The 15,926-nt window shown below is 29.8% G+C and overlaps 2 protein-coding genes across 4 annotated transcripts; one reads left to right on the forward strand and one right to left on the reverse strand.

Annotated features, from left to right (window-relative positions):
- The first annotated feature begins 5,201 nt into the window (after positions 1 to 5,201).
- LOC145086000 (disease resistance protein Roq1-like) lies at positions 5,202 to 9,600 on the forward strand. Of its 3 annotated transcripts, XR_013700268.1 has the most exons (7): positions 5,202 to 5,535; positions 5,607 to 6,100; positions 6,341 to 7,433; positions 7,534 to 7,836; positions 7,910 to 8,940; positions 9,037 to 9,102; positions 9,182 to 9,600. XR_013700268.1 is itself a non-coding variant. In XM_079023711.1 (4 exons), the coding sequence occupies exons 1-4, from the start codon at positions 5,628 to 5,630 to the stop codon at positions 8,792 to 8,794; spliced, it is 2,754 nt and encodes a 917-aa protein (XP_078879837.1). In that variant the 5' UTR covers positions 5,202 to 5,627; the 3' UTR covers positions 8,795 to 9,600. The 3 variants fall into 3 exon arrangements, 1 of the variants encoding a protein (XP_078879837.1); XR_013700267.1 differs by having other exon boundaries at positions 5,202 to 6,100; XM_079023711.1 differs by having other exon boundaries at positions 5,202 to 6,100; positions 7,910 to 9,600.
- Positions 9,601 to 11,640: 2,040 nt separating this feature from the next.
- Positions 11,641 to 13,534, reverse strand: LOC145086001 (Vacuolar ATPase assembly integral membrane protein VMA21-like domain-containing protein). The gene is made up of 3 exons (XM_079023712.1): positions 13,211 to 13,534; positions 12,361 to 12,470; positions 11,641 to 12,155 (listed from the first exon to the last, which is right to left on the reverse strand). The coding sequence occupies exons 2-3, from the start codon at positions 12,455 to 12,457 to the stop codon at positions 11,911 to 11,913; spliced, it is 342 nt and encodes a 113-aa protein (XP_078879838.1). The 5' UTR covers positions 12,458 to 12,470; positions 13,211 to 13,534; the 3' UTR covers positions 11,641 to 11,910.
- Between the last annotated feature and the right edge of the window lie 2,392 nt (positions 13,535 to 15,926).

The following is a 15,926-nucleotide window of genomic DNA, read 5'->3' on the forward strand; positions in this document are numbered from 1 at the left end:
CCGTCAGTTAAGGGAAAAAATAACAATATACTTTCAACCAAGACAAACTTAAACAAATATGCACTCTGCACCACCCTAACTTGTTTACTATTTATCAATACAACATTAATCAATAAATTAATCTCATTACACTTAAATAATATCAATCAAACTGCTTGCTTCTCCATTTTCTCTAGTGAGCTCTCACCTACGATCTCTTTTATCTTTTAAGTCGAATGTCTGACTTTGTTTTCTTTATGGTTGTAATCTCTTAATCTATGTGTGAAGATATAAATTAATTGTAACTTACAAGACAAACTCTATTAGTAGCCTAGGAATTATTGAATTAGTATCACATAAAAGTTATTACTCTTCAACCTTTTTTTTTTTAAATTTGGCATACTTCATAAAAAAATAAACAAATAAACAATTAATTTCTTTATTCTTTTGGTTTCATATTTTATTTCATGAAACATTTGTTTGCTTTATAATATATTTATAGTTTGAATCAAATAATTTATAATAAGAGTTTTGTTTTCTTATTTGATTATTAATTTAATATATTTTGAGGTGTAAGATAAATGCTTAATTTGTTATTGATTATTTAGTACCATGTATTGAGACAGAGAAATTAAATATAATTATACATTTTTTTCCTATCTATCCTCCTATCACTTTTAGATGATGACAAATGTAATAAAAATTTATTAATTTCATTAGATATGACAAGTGTGACAATCTTAAGTATGTAGAAAGATGGTAAGAAATAATAGAATGATATGTAGAAAGATGGTAAAAAGAAAAAGTATGAGGATATTTAATTTCTAACATACATGTGTAATATAGTAGCAATGCTGTATTTATAAGACAACTAGGCAAATGCCAGCGCGTTGCGCAGAAACACTTATATAGTTGAAGTCTTTACAAATATATGTTTTTTTAAATATAACAATAGTTTTTAAATTTGATATAATAATTTTTATACTCAATTGATATAATATATTCATTATTTTGAATTATATGATAATATATACATCTATTATAATTTCATAATATCAATCGTTTGAATGACTTCTACCCGCGAGTTACATATGAATAAAATTAAATATAATATATGTTTAATGTTATTTATAGCTGTTGTTATTATTAATTAGTTTTTTAAAATTTATTTGCTTAATTTTTTAATTTCTAACATTATAATTATTTAGACATCAAACATTAATTTTTAATTTTAAAGGTAACAATATAATCATTTGTTATACATTTATTTTTAACTATTGTTATTGTAAGTTATTTTAAGCTACTTATTTAAAAACTTTTAACGATTATAAAAAATATATTTAGGAAATATTTTAGTTAAATTGAGATTACATTTTAGTTTTTTGCATTTATCACTACAATTTATCAATTTTAACTATTTACAAAATATTCTTTGGTTTTTAAAAGGAACTGAAATTTATATTTAGGTTGACATTGTAATGTTATATTTAAGTTAACAATTTAAGTATTTTGTCAAAACTGTTCAAAAGTTGTAGCTTTAAACTGACAATGGTTTACATATAACGACATATTAAATCTAATAAATTAAGTATAATATGTTAGAAGTTAAACACATAACTTTATAAGTAGAAGTAAATATATTATTTTAAAATTAAAATTTAGTTTATTTATGATTACACTTTAGGTTTGATATTTGTTTAACCTTATTAACTAACTTATAATCATTATTAGAAAGACGCTACAATTTAACACTTTTAATTATTTACAAAATATTGTTTGGATTTGTTTGAGTTAAACCAAAATTTATATTTAAGTTGACCATGTAATTTTATATTTAAATTAATAATTTAAGTATTATATACAAATTGTTCCAATATTGTATCTTTAAAATGATAATAGTTTACATATAACAATATATTAAAACTAATAAATTAAGTATAATATGTTAAAAGTTAAAAAAAAAAACTTGATAAGTAGAAGTAAATATATTATTTTAATATTGAAATTTAATTTATATATGATTACACTTTAGGTTTGATATTTATTTAACCTAATTAACTAAATTATAATTATTATTAGAAAGAAATTGAAAAGTCATGAGAGTTTCAAATGAATGTGGTGAAAGTAAAAATACATGGGAGTTTCAAATGAATGTGGTGAAAGGAAAAATGTTTCCTTTATAAGTATATAATGATACTAGTATTTATAATATTTTGCTTGATATTCGTTATTAAAGATACTACTATATTTTCATATTATTAACAACCCAATTTGAGAAAAACTGATATCAACCCCCTTAAGTTGTTACTGTTAGATTAAGGTGTCTAGATTCATAATTAAATTGGTATATTCTTATAATTAGAAGCAAAATCTTTTTTGGGTTGCTCTCATAACTAGAACTTAATTAGAATGACATTTATAGAGAGATGATGATTTATTATATTATTATATGATTAATAAACTAATTATAAATTATGAGGACATGATTTGTTAATATATTGTATGATTAATATATTAATTGGAAATATATAGTTGATTTGTTAATTTATTATGTGATTAATAAATTAATATGAGATCAACTGTTAAAATAATTGATTTTTTTAATTTATATGACTGATAAGTTAATATGACATCAATTAGAATTGATTAATTATTAATCAAAATTAACTTGGGATTAATTGAAATTAATTAGAAATACAAGGGGTGAATTGTAATTGTTCAATAGTTGAACAAAAGAGACAATCCAAGAACTATCCAATGGTGGAAGGTTTGGGAGTTCTTCTAAGGTTTCTAGAAGCCTCCTAGATGCTAATAAGGAAATGATTTGGATTGGAATTAAATTCATTATTTAATTATTCAAATCTTGTTTTGTCCCTTAGTTACCTAAATTATAAATAAGATCCATTAGACATCAAATTTGATGGATACTCTTACCAAAGAGCATATGAATGAAATTTATACCTCTCCTCCTCTCTCCTCAACTGTCTTATAGTTCTAAGGTTTGAGTGTGATCCATTAGAGACATCATCATTTTGGTGCTAACTTTCCAAACTCTTTAATGGAAGGAGTCAAGCAACTTGTTCGATATAACAAGTTTGAGGTATGTAACCTTGATTTCTTAAATTCGAAATTGCTAGGGTTTATGTTAGTTTTGTTATTCAAAGTATGTTGTCTTTAAAGTGAAAGACATAAATCCTTTTAGGTTGTATGTGCCTTTTTATTAATTGTTAAGTGTTTTTTCGCATTGAGTATTTTGTTATAACCTAATAAACCCATTGGTTACTCATTTGAATTGGACATCTGTGATTTTTAATCATAGATTCGTCATTGCCTAGGAAATGATAACCTCTTATTTCCCCTAGTTTTTTATAAAAAAAATAATTATAATACTACAATTTAAGAAATATATAAAATTAATAAAATTTATCTTAATAAATATAAAAAACGTCTTGAATTATATTTACTTTGACCCTTTTTACCAGGTCAACAGGTCACCCACTTTCAAATTTTACATTTTTGGCACATATTTTAATTTTTGTTACAAATTTGTTCCAAAATTTACATTTTTGGCCAAGATTCCAAATTTTCTTTCAAATTCATCCTAAACTTAGTATTTTTACGTATTATTTTTTTCAAAATTTACTTTGGAATATGTTTTTTTCTTTATAAAATCATATTTATACAAAAAAAAATCACATAAAAAACCTTCTTTTTCTATATAAAAACATTTTCTAAAAAAGTTTTTTTGTTAAAAAAAAGGTTTTTATATGTGAAAAATATGTTAAAATATTAAAAAAAAAAAAAAACTATAAGAAAAAAACTGTGGTCATATACTGTTTTATTAACATCATCATATTTGTTATTATTTTTGTTAAAACTTATAAAAATCATAACCTCTTCATACAAACTCTATTTTCAACGTTCTTTATATTCACGCGTTCATCTTGACGACTACTACAACTTTCATGTTGAACATTTTAGCCAAAAAAAATATATTTTCACTTTTATTTTTATAAACAAGCTTTATATTTATTAACTTTTATAAGTGAAAATGGGTATTACAATTTATTAACTTCTATATTTTGCTTAAAACTAAAAAACATATTTTCTATAAAAAAAACCAAGATATTTACTAAAACAAAAAATATATTTTCATATAAAAAACCAAGATATTTATAAAAATAATTTTTTACATGTATTCATTTTCGAATTATACAGGTGCACAATCAAAAATAATTTTGTCATCTTATGTGAAAATTTGTGAGATTTTTTTTTCATCCTATGTAAAATAATTTTTTTATCCATGGTTGAACAATAAAAAAATGTTGAACGTGGTTATGTTTATTTAGATTTTGCTTAAAAACTAAAAAATATATTTTCGAATAAAAAAATAATATTTACTGAAATAAATAACATATTTTCATATAAAAAACCAAAATATTTACTGAAATAAATAACATATTTTCATATAAAAAACCAAAATATTTACTAAAATAAATAACATGTTATTCATTTTCGAATTATATAAGTGCACAAACAAAAATATGTATTTTATGTGAAAAAATGTTTTTTTAAAAATGTTTTTTAAGTGATTTTTTTTTATTAAAACATATTTTCACATAAAAAACTTTCTATGCGAAAACCTTTCGAACCAAATTTATACAAAGAAACATATTTTTTACATATAAATTTTTTTTAACAAAAATGTTTGTAATAAAAGGTTTTTATACAGAAAAAAGAAGGGCTTTATGTGAAAATATGTATTTGTTGTATAATTATGATTTTATAAAGCAAAAATAACGTATTTGAAACAAAATTTTGGAAAAAAAGATATACAAAAAAACTAAATTTATGATGAACTTGTAACAAATTTTTGAAATTTGGACCAATAGTGTAAATTTTGGATTAAGTTTATAATAAAATTTAAAATTTAGGCCAAAAGTATAATTTTTGAAAGTGGGAGACAACCAGAAAAAAAGGATGAAAATAAATACAATTTCCGGTATTCGGGACTAATATATATATATAATTGAATATGATATTAAAATGTAGTAACTTTATATAGATTTTCCTTTATCAAGATAGATAATGTTTTCCTAATAATTCAGCATTAAGACAAATACATTTTTGCTTGTTTTGGAAATAACGAAGCTTGTACAAAGTATGTCGACCAACGCTCTGCATGGGCGATAATAATTAAGACACGTTATGGCCAGAGAAAAGAATCAAATGGCATGAGAGGCTCACGTGAGAGAAGGCTTCATGATTCATGAAGATTATGTGCATTATTAATTAGCTGGTACATCTTGCCTTATTGAAAATACTTTCATGAAAGTAATATGTGGATGGAAACAACGTCGTGTGCATATGACCATTTTGCCCCCCAAAAAAGAAACTATTCGCCCCCTCCCCTACACCATAAACCCACATGTTGAGCTTTAGGTGATTAATTTTTGTCAAATTATTGACCCCATCTTGGTGTTGCACTGCAATTGCTTAGTTCACGAGGCCCCAAAACACATCACGTTGACTTATATTTAAATACAGATCTTTGAGGTATATGCATATGATCCCTTGATTCTTTTCAATCTTTCATAATTTCCTTCAACAGATATTTTATTTAATAGGATCTGTCAAGCACACCTTCAATGGCATGTTCAACATCATCCACTCATAAAAGCCATAAGTATGATGTATTCTTGAGCTTTAGAGGTGAAGACACCCGTAAGAATTTCGTTGATCATCTTTATGTTGCTCTTCAACGTCAAGGAATTCATACTTTTAAGGATGATGAGAGACTCGAGAAAGGAAAAAAGATGAACGATGAGCTCTTGAAATCCATTGAAGAGTCAAAATTCTTCGTCATTATATTTTCTAAGAACTATGCATCTTCGTCATGGTGCTTGGATGAGCTTGTGAAGATTATGGAGTGCCAGAAGGAGACTGAGCAGATTGCTTACCCTGTGTTCTATGATGTTGATCCCTCAGAAGTTCGTCAGCAGCTTGATCCAGTTGGAGAAGCTTTTCCCAGACAAAACAAAGGAGAGGTTGGGAAGTGGAGAGAGGCTCTGAAAGAAGCAGCCAATCTGGCTGGGTGGGATTTGAGGAAAACTTCTGATGGGTAAAATTTTCGTCATTTTGAGCAATATTCTTTTGTTTGTTTCTTTTCTAATCTATATGCAATTAAACTGGTATTTTCATCATGAACGTTGTATTGTGGAATTCTATATGAAATTTGAATCTTGTCAAAGATGAAAGATGTATAGTACGCAATATAAGTTTGTATGTTCTAACGTACACTAAACTAACTACTCATGTGGAAAATTGGTGAAGCTAATCGTACGTTTTAATTATTCTACAGGCATGAAGCTAAAGTCATCAATAAAATTGTTGAAAAGATTTCACTAGAGCTACGTTTCTTTAATTTAAAAGTCGATGAAAAACTAGTAGGCATGAAGAGCCGGATAAAGGATATTGTTTCATCTTTGGAAATTGATGTTGAAGATGTTCGTATGATAGGTATCAAGGGGATTGGAGGCGGTGGAAAAACGACTTTAGCCAGAGCTATATTTGAAAAGATATGCTTTCAGTTTCAAGGTAAAAGCTTTGTTGCCAACGTCAGGGAAATTTCAAAACTATCATTGTCCGGGTTGCAAGAACAAGTAATTTCCAATGTGTTAAATGATAAAAGAACCACAATAGGGAATGTTCATGATGGGAAAAACATACTGAAAAAAATCTTGTGTAGTAAAAAGGTTCTTGTCGTTATAGATGATGTGGACCATTTAGACCAGTTAGATGCATTAGCTGGTGGGTTTAATTGGTTTAAACCAGGAAGCAGAGTTATAATTACAACAAGAGATGAACAAGTGCTCATAGCACACGGAGTGAAATGGATTCATGATGTCAATCTTTTATCAGATGAGGAAGCGATTTGCCTCTTTAGTAGGTATGCATTTGGTAGAGATATTCCAATTCAAACCTACAAATCGCTATCACTCCAAGTTGTACATTATGCTGCAGGTCTTCCCTTAACAATCCGGGTTTTGGGTTCATTTCTCTGTGGTAAAAATAAACCCGAATGGAAAGATGCACTAGAAAGACTAAAATCAATTCCGTTGAAAGAAACATTGGTAAAATTGGAATTAAGCTACACTTGTCTAGAGGATGATTACAAGGAAATATTCCTAGATGTTGCATGCTTACTAAAAGGTTGGCTGAAAGACGATGCAATTACAGCACTTGAAAGTTGTGGATTTCATGCTAGGAATGGCTTAAGAGTTCTAGAGCAAAAATCTCTTATAACTATTTCTCCTGATCAACGATTAGGCATGCATGACCATATAGAAGAAATGGGTCGGAATATTGTTCGTCGTTCGTATCCTGATGAGCCCATAAGGCATAGCCGATTGTGGATTGGAGAGGAGATTAAAGATGTGTTGGTTGATGACTTGGTAAGGACGAAAATGTTTACTTACATTAATATCGAAAAAACTAACGAACTTTCATAATTAAGTTGACCCTAGTTTCTTTATCTCTATTCTTGGATTACAGGTTACAGGAGCAATAAGAGCTATAGCAACAAACACATCGACATGGTTTGACGATGAGAAACTCTGTTCTACGATTCTTATAAATGGTTTTGGAAACTTGAAGAAACTTAGATTTCTTCACGTGGTTTCTGGGAGCAGTTGTTCGTTTGAAATTGGCCAAAATTTCCCAAATGTGTTAAGGTTTCTGAGTTGGCACTGTTACCCTCATTACTGTTTACCTAAAACATTCCAACCAAATCATCTCGTCGCACTTGAAATGCCTAACAGTAGAATTAAACAGCTGTGGCACGAAGGAGAAAGAAAGGTAGAATACTTGATTTCTTCTTTTGCATAATTCATTTCACTAATCTTTTTTTTTTCTTTCTTGCTTATGACAGGTCCTTAAAAACCTTAGATTCCTTGACCTAAGTAATTCAAAATTGACGACAATTGATTGTGGTTTACTTCCAAATCTTGAGACATTAAAACTTGAAAAATGTCGTCATCTGGTAGAACCACATACACCCATCGGATGCCTAAGAAAACTCGTCTTGTTAAACTTAAATGGTTGTGTAGGATTCAAATCTCTTTCATTTATCAAACCACTGAAATCACTTCAGGTCCTTGATCTAAGTAATTTATATCTGACGAAGTTCCCAGATATACTTCCAGAGCATTCCAACTATAGTTTACTGGCGATTTACTTTTCAAAGAACAATATCCAAGAGCTACCCTCATCGATTGGAAACCTTGAGAAGCCTGTTTATCTAGATCTCAGTGGGTGCCACAGGCTCAAGAGTCTGCCACAAAGCATATGCACTCTACGAAGTCTAAAAAACCTTGACCTTGTAAATTGCGCCATAGAGGAATTACCAGAGGATCTTGGCCATTTAGAAAGTTTAGAATGGCTAAATTTAGGAGGTACACGAGTCGAACATCTCCCTAATAGCATTTGTATGTTGAAAAATCTGAAAACTCTACTTCTTACAAGTTGTAAAGTTCTTATGAATTTACCCGAAGATATTGGTATGTTAGAATCTTTGGAGGAACTAAGTCTAGCGTTTTGCAAGATAAGAGATGTTCCTAGTAGCATCTGTAAGTTGACACATCTCAGAGAGTTTGATCTTGGCTTTTGTGATCAACTTGAGAGATTGCCCGAAAAATTAGGAGACTTAAAATGTTTAGAAGAGTTAAACGTACAAGGTACATGCATAAGTCTACTTCCGCAGAGCATTTTTTTATTGAAAGATCTCAAAATCATTGGATTTAAATCAGTAGATTGATTGATATATCCCTTTGGTCTCAAAAGAAAACAACCAATTACACAAACGCCCAAAAGGAGTTTTGGTCTACCTGTCTATCACGCACCACAGATGATTCTGAGAAGCGAGCCCATTCACAAAGAACCATCATAGAATTTGCATTCCAGGTTCTTTAATAATTTCCTTACTCTGTATTGAATTTTTTGGAATTGATTCCGATTTCGGGATTAAACCTCAAGTTATTTTTTGGAAATGGTTTCTAGAGCTCTTAGTTGACGAGTTTGACTACAAGATGGTGGATGACTTAAACTAATACAAGCCAACATAAGGTCATCCCAAATATCCTGTATTACCTAACATTTTTTTTTTCATACTTAGCATATATACTAACTACACTTTACTCACAAGGTTTGTTTGAAGTTGTGAAAGAGGTTCTTTCGAGAACAAGCAATGTTCTAAGCATACATATATGCCAATTTTAAAAAGAGTTACAAAGGACTTTGAATGATGTAAATGTGGAAGTAGAGAATTTGATTGATGTACCGGTGAATGAGGTTGAAGATGATGATGATGAAGAAGGAACTAAAGAATTTGGTGGATGGGGATTTATTTGTGCTTTTGTTTCCTTTTCGTTGCTACTATATTGGCCATTTGTAATTGTTTGTATGATCACGTAGATTCACACCCACACATTTAACTTTTGCCTTTTTAAGCTAGTATAGCTTCACACCCAATGGTTTTGAATACCATGTTTAGGAATTTTGTAAATGGTGGTACTTATGGTATGTTACCAACTATACTCATGAATGGAAAATTTTAGTTTTTAATGATATGTTGTTTGTCAAACATTGGTCACCATGCAAAGTACATTACCAGAAGTCATAATTATTTCTTTTTTTTTTTTTTTGGTAAGGGATGGCGGCACCTCCATTAGAATTTTATTAATAAAAAGAATAAATACAATAGTAGGCTGGTGACTCCCCCGCCTATGGAAAATAAAAAGGATCCTAAGACAACCCCAAGGACCAAAACAACCTAACTAACAAAAGACCAATTAAAAGGGGAAAAGAACATGCTCTAAACCTTAATACAAAGCATAACCAACCACAAATAAAAAGAACATAAGAAACAAACTTTGGTCACAAAGTCAAGGTGTGTATTGAGTGGCGATATCTTCATTCTTCATAGGAAGCCTCCAAATGATCTTAACTTTATTAAAATTTGGGGAGGTCTTGGGAGTAAAGCTTAGGATCTCGAGCGGACTTCATTAGTAATAGTCGTGACCATAGTTTCATAGGGTCTTCTCTTATTCTTGAAGGTCTTATTGTTTCTTTCGATCCAAATATAGTAGACAGTCCCTGCAAGAACTAAACGATGAATAATAGACCAAATGGACTTACCCTTGTGGCCTGCTTGAGGAGGTCGATGATGTTGATCCACTTGCTAGGAACTTTGTTGAGATTTATCAAGGATGTCATCTCCATATCTAAGATGGATATGAACACTCGAAGAAGAATAGGTGGTTGAAAGAGTCACGACAAAGATGGCATAAGCTGCAAATCATAAATATTTTAAAAGTACATTACCAAAAATGTTAACATTCTCAAAGTAAATTACTAAAAACATAAATATTTTGAAATTACATTACCAAAAACGTTAACATTCAGAAAGTACATTGCCAAAAACATAAATATTTTGAAAGTACATTTACTAAAAATCTTCATTCTCAAAGTACATCACCAAAAACATAAATATTTTGAAAGTACATAAATTAAAACTCCAACGAAGGCAAAGCCAACAAACTTTTTTTTTTCTTTGACAAACATGACAAATCCTAAAAGAGCCATTGACAAAATAACAACTACCAACTCTATGACAACCCTAAGATATACATACTAAATTTTTGTCTTCAAACTTCATTTTTTTTTATTCACACTAAACACAAGTCTTTTCTTTTTCTTTTTTCTTTTTTGCTTCAACTTCAATTTCAAAAACTCGCTCATGAGTCTAAAATCCTGATAAAAACGGAAAATCAAAAGCTAGTCATAATGTAACCTTTTTCGGGGAAAAATACTTGATGTTTAATCGGATTAAAACCCAAAATATAAGGATTTTTATGATATTAACCCTTTGTTATTAAATTAAGATGTACTAAATAAATCAATATTTATAACATCTAACCACCAAACTCCATTTACCCCGTTTGTTATGAGAATAGATGTAATAGAATTCATATCTTCTATTCTTCAAAAATCATATACAAGACACAAAATAAAAACTATAGAAGGACAAATAAGATCAAAGCTCTTAAGGCTTGTTTGTTGCATGTTTTCAATGACAGGAATGAAGTCATTCATATATTTTGCATAGGCCAAAGATCTAAAGCGTATCTATATCCCATCTTTTTTGTTACAGTCCCGTATGCACGTCAAACTTGGGGAAACGAAAAGAAAATATTAAGTTGTTATAATAAACAAATCAATGAAAAGTACATTGTTATTTCTTGTATGTAACCTTTATACTGCAACTATTTTGAGACATAAACTTGTAATATTATGTTTTTTAAAGTAGCATCAATTTGTGAATGTTTTCTGTAAACGATTACCGAAGATTTGGTTTGCGCCAAAAATATTTTGTAGATCTTGTCCACATGAAAATGTGATGAGAATTGTTGCGTGTTGAGGGGCAATAATGTAATTAACTACCTCACTTATGGTTAAGATTGGTTAGTAAGCTAGTAGAATTAAGTTATTTTATAACATCCAGCCACCAACCTCCACTGACCCCGTTTGTTATGAAAATGATGTAATAAAATTTCTTTTACTCTTTAAAAATCATACACAAGACACAAAATAAAAACAATAGAATGACAAATAAGATCAAAGCTATTAAGGCTTCGATTGTTTCATGTTTTCAATGATGAGAATGAAGTCATTCATATCCTATCTCTCATGTCAAACACAGTACAATCTGCTATGTCATGTTGTGCCTTTAATCCAGGAAAACAATTAATACGAAATTACTAACAAAAAGAATCCTTTAAAGATCCACGGCATATAAAAATAAAAATGTACAAGAATGCATATAGATAGTATGACAACCGAAAAGCACGTGCTAAATCATCAAATACTCTCTTTTTACTCTTCTTTCTTACGAGTCGACTCACTTTCCTGAGTTGACTCAGTTTCCTGTGTTTGATTGGGTACTACCAGATGTTTGACACTCGCCTCAGCTTCTGAAACAAACTTAGGATCAGGCTCGTGTTTCTCTGAAGGCTCTTTCATTGCCAAGTAAATGTAGAATGCTATTACGATATTAACCGATACAACAGCAAGAAATCCACTTATTAGTGTCACTGAATATGGAGACATGTCAGCAGAACCTGTTGAAATTTAAAAAAAGGCAATGTAATGGAAGTTAGGATTTGTTTCTTTTCCACTTAATGGGTTCAGAAGTTGATAATCCGGTAAGTTGCATATGGGTGTTCCTTTTGACTGAATGCACAAAGGAAGACTTAATAGAAAAAGTATGAGAAAAGAAGTCGATATCTATACAAAAGAATATTGGGAAATTCAAATGAAACTTACCAGGAAATAGATTGTTGTTGAAGGCGTACAAAATTGCAATAGGAACAGCCCACATCAACATAGATGTTACAAAGAACTTCTCTATAACTTTTGCCATTGATACCTTCAAACTGTGATAATTCAAAAATCATAAGTTATTCATGTTGATAACTTTGATAGATGTAAACTATCTGATCACATTTAAGTAATAATATCAATGGAACTATGAAGCCGATAAACAAGAATCAAAACTAAAGGCGTGGATGTTTATGAAGCCGAAATATCCCTATTTAAAAAGGAGCTAGGGCTGTGGATATTATACAACATAATATCTTGAGATTTGGATCTTCTATTATCAACATAAAGCAAATAGATATTGTACAAAATAATTTAAGACATTTGGATCTTCCATGGTCAACATAAAGCACACAGATTACACACAATATTAACACAGAAATGATATATATATACAGAGGACAAAATGTAATTCAAACAAAGAAACGGATACCAGATGCAATCCTCCACAAAACCTAATCCATTCAAAACAAATATTCTATAAAACGATGATTAGGGCTTCTCATTCTAGATATCCACACTACTATAGAATAGATTCAGTTTCATTAAAAACACAATCTATATCATATTAGTTGAATCATAATAAAGTCAAAGAAACCACACGACTCTATACCCTTTTCTAACACAAATTCTGAGGAGTATACAAATCTTCAGATAAAACCTAATACATGCAGTAACAACTCAATGAGAAACTTGTTTAAGAGACTAAATTACTAATAACATGTAATCATCGAATGAAACCTATATATAAAAACAAAATACAAGTCCTTGAAGCGATGTAATTGAAGAACTTTACCTAGAAAGAGATGGAAGGCGAGATTGATTTAAACTGGAATCAAAACTTAAACCCAGAACCGTTTGTTAGTTCTTCTTCTGATGTAAACAACATAAAGCACATAGGAGGTCTAAAACGAGGAGATCGGACAAGCATACTCTGTACCAGGAGATCGGAAAAAGGCGATACAGTAGCTAGCGTCGCCGGGAATCGGAGGTCTAACAAGGTCTGGTGACGCAGGCGATCGGAGATCGGAGGTGGGAGAGAAATTAACTGTGGAGTTATCGTGAAAAAGTGTGGAGGATGCTTTGAACGAGTGGGGAGCTGTGAACTGAGGCATAGGTTTCGGGGGGTATTAATGTCATTTTACCTTAATAAGTTAGAAGCTCCTCAAAAAGTTAAGTCCCCTTAACTATTCAAAATCTGGGTTTTGAGGGGTTTGAAAAAGAATGAACTATTTCAAAACTCAATCCGAAGGTCGAGGAGAAAGAGAATTTTGATTTTGATCACTGTTCCAAAGTTTTTTAATAATATGAAGTAACAGTTTTATCATTCATAAAAAGATAAAAACAATAAATTTATGCTAAAAAGTATATGATGTATTAATTTACAAAATTGTGAAAATATGATTTAATTCTTTTGTAATGCACATAAGAAAATGCGTACTAATTGAACTTGTTTTCTTTACTTGTGATAATTCGTAGCATTTTGTTTAACATAAAAGCTAAAAGCTTAAGCCATCCAACAAAGGTTTTTTTTTTTGAGCTTCTTTTTAAAAACTAAAAGCTCTCAAAATCTTCATATCAAACACGCCCAAATCATTTTACAAGCTATAACAAAAAATTTATATTTTTGTAGTTAGCATTGTCGGACCACCACCGATGATGACATGCGTTGCTGTTTTTTACATTTAAAATATCTGTGTATTTTTATTTACCCATCTGTAATTACGATATTTGACTATTTTGATCTATGTTTAATAAGTGCTACTGTAAATAGGTCAATATTACATCATGTCAAGTTAATTATTAGTTGTTGAAAGTTCTGAAGCATTCTAAACCAGTTCGACATTTGAGATAGTCTAATGCACATATAACTTCAAATTTTATTTTGTTCATCGATTATTAAATTCATATTCAGTTCCGTATTTGCTATGATTTAGTATTTGCTATGATTCAGGCTCAAATAAATATGTTAATGATGCCTTTATTACAGAGGAAGCATCTCTTGACTCCGACCCGAAAAATCTTTTTCGCCCCGCCCTGGATTCCCCGGTTTCCTCACCATCGAAATACCCCTATTACCCTTGTTCCCCCTCATTTTCTCTCTTTCCCTTGAATCCACCGTTAACCTTGAAATTCTCCGTTGGCCAAGTTTAATCTCTTTTGTTTCATATAACATTACATATTACACTCTCTTTGATTACTATAAATATATTACACTGGGGTCATTTTATTTTTAATATTTTTTAATATTAAAAATAATTAGATAAAAGATAATTTTTCGTAGTCCCCCGAGCTATTAAGATGGGGCTCCCTAACCCTCGTAAAAATTAAACGAGAGTAAAATATGTCTTTGCCCTCAATAACGAACTAAAAAATTGTAAAATTTCTCCGTCTAGGACCGGCCCTCCATAGATGTCGGGCCAAACTTTATTTTTGACACTCCAAGCATGGAACTTTCAAGTTGAAACAATAATAACTTTTGATGGTGTCTAAGTATTATTTATTTAATAAAAAAATAGAAGAATATAATGGCACCTAAGTATTAGTTATTTAATAAACAATAATAATTTTTTGATTGATGTGGTATTTGACGATTTCATTTGTTGTAACTTGTATTAGTTTACGACTTGAGTTAGTCCGTTTAGAGATGGTGCCATATTTGACAATTACATTTGGTGTAACTATTATTTGTTTATGGTTTGATTTGGTTGATTTAGAGGGGAGTTTTTTTGGCCCAAATCATTAATCTTGTCCTCTTGGGTAACAAAATCTCAAATCAAACTAGCTGAAGGATTTAATCAAATTGAACAACATTTGGTTTGACAATTACATTTGGTGTAACTATTATTTGTTTATGGTTTGATTTGGTTGATTTAGAGGGGAATTTTTTTGGCCCAAATCATTAATCTTGGCATCTTGGATAACAAAATCTCAAATCAAACTGGCCGAAGGACTTGAATCAAATCGAAACAACATTTGTTTTGATTTAGTTGTTTGAGTAGTGCTTTTCACATTTAATAAATAATGTTAAAGTTTAAAAGTACAACTCAACGTTATAAGTCATATAAATATACATATTAGTGATATAACTAATACAACCATAACTCGTTGGTATTTATTCGTTCTTAGTTGATATGGGAATTGGAAATGGGGGTCTAAGAATAACGCATTCTATAATCAAGTCCTCGTTCCTGAAATTGTATTCTCGAAAAAGAATTTGATCAAATCACTATACAAAGTGTTCTAACCACGATAGATTGTGAATTTCAGATATAGTTCGGTGTATTCAGGAATCATATGAAATGGTATAACAGCATGAACATACCAGTAACTAGAATTATTATTTTTGTTTGAAACATACATTAATTATCTCTCAAGTCACAGTTAGCCGTGATATTTAAATTGATCGTTGCAAAAATTGAATGATTTGCTCTAAAAGAGTAAATACTGATAATTTTCAACTTGAGAGTACTAACACTTGGTTGTATAGGGGAAAGCATATCAACATACAA

The sequence above is a fragment of the Lactuca serriola genome, chromosome 2 (genome assembly GCF_051521515.1).
Source record: "Lactuca serriola cultivar US96UC23 chromosome 2, Lser_US96UC23_V15, whole genome shotgun sequence".
NCBI classification, from domain to species: Eukaryota; Viridiplantae; Streptophyta; class Magnoliopsida; order Asterales; family Asteraceae; genus Lactuca; species Lactuca serriola.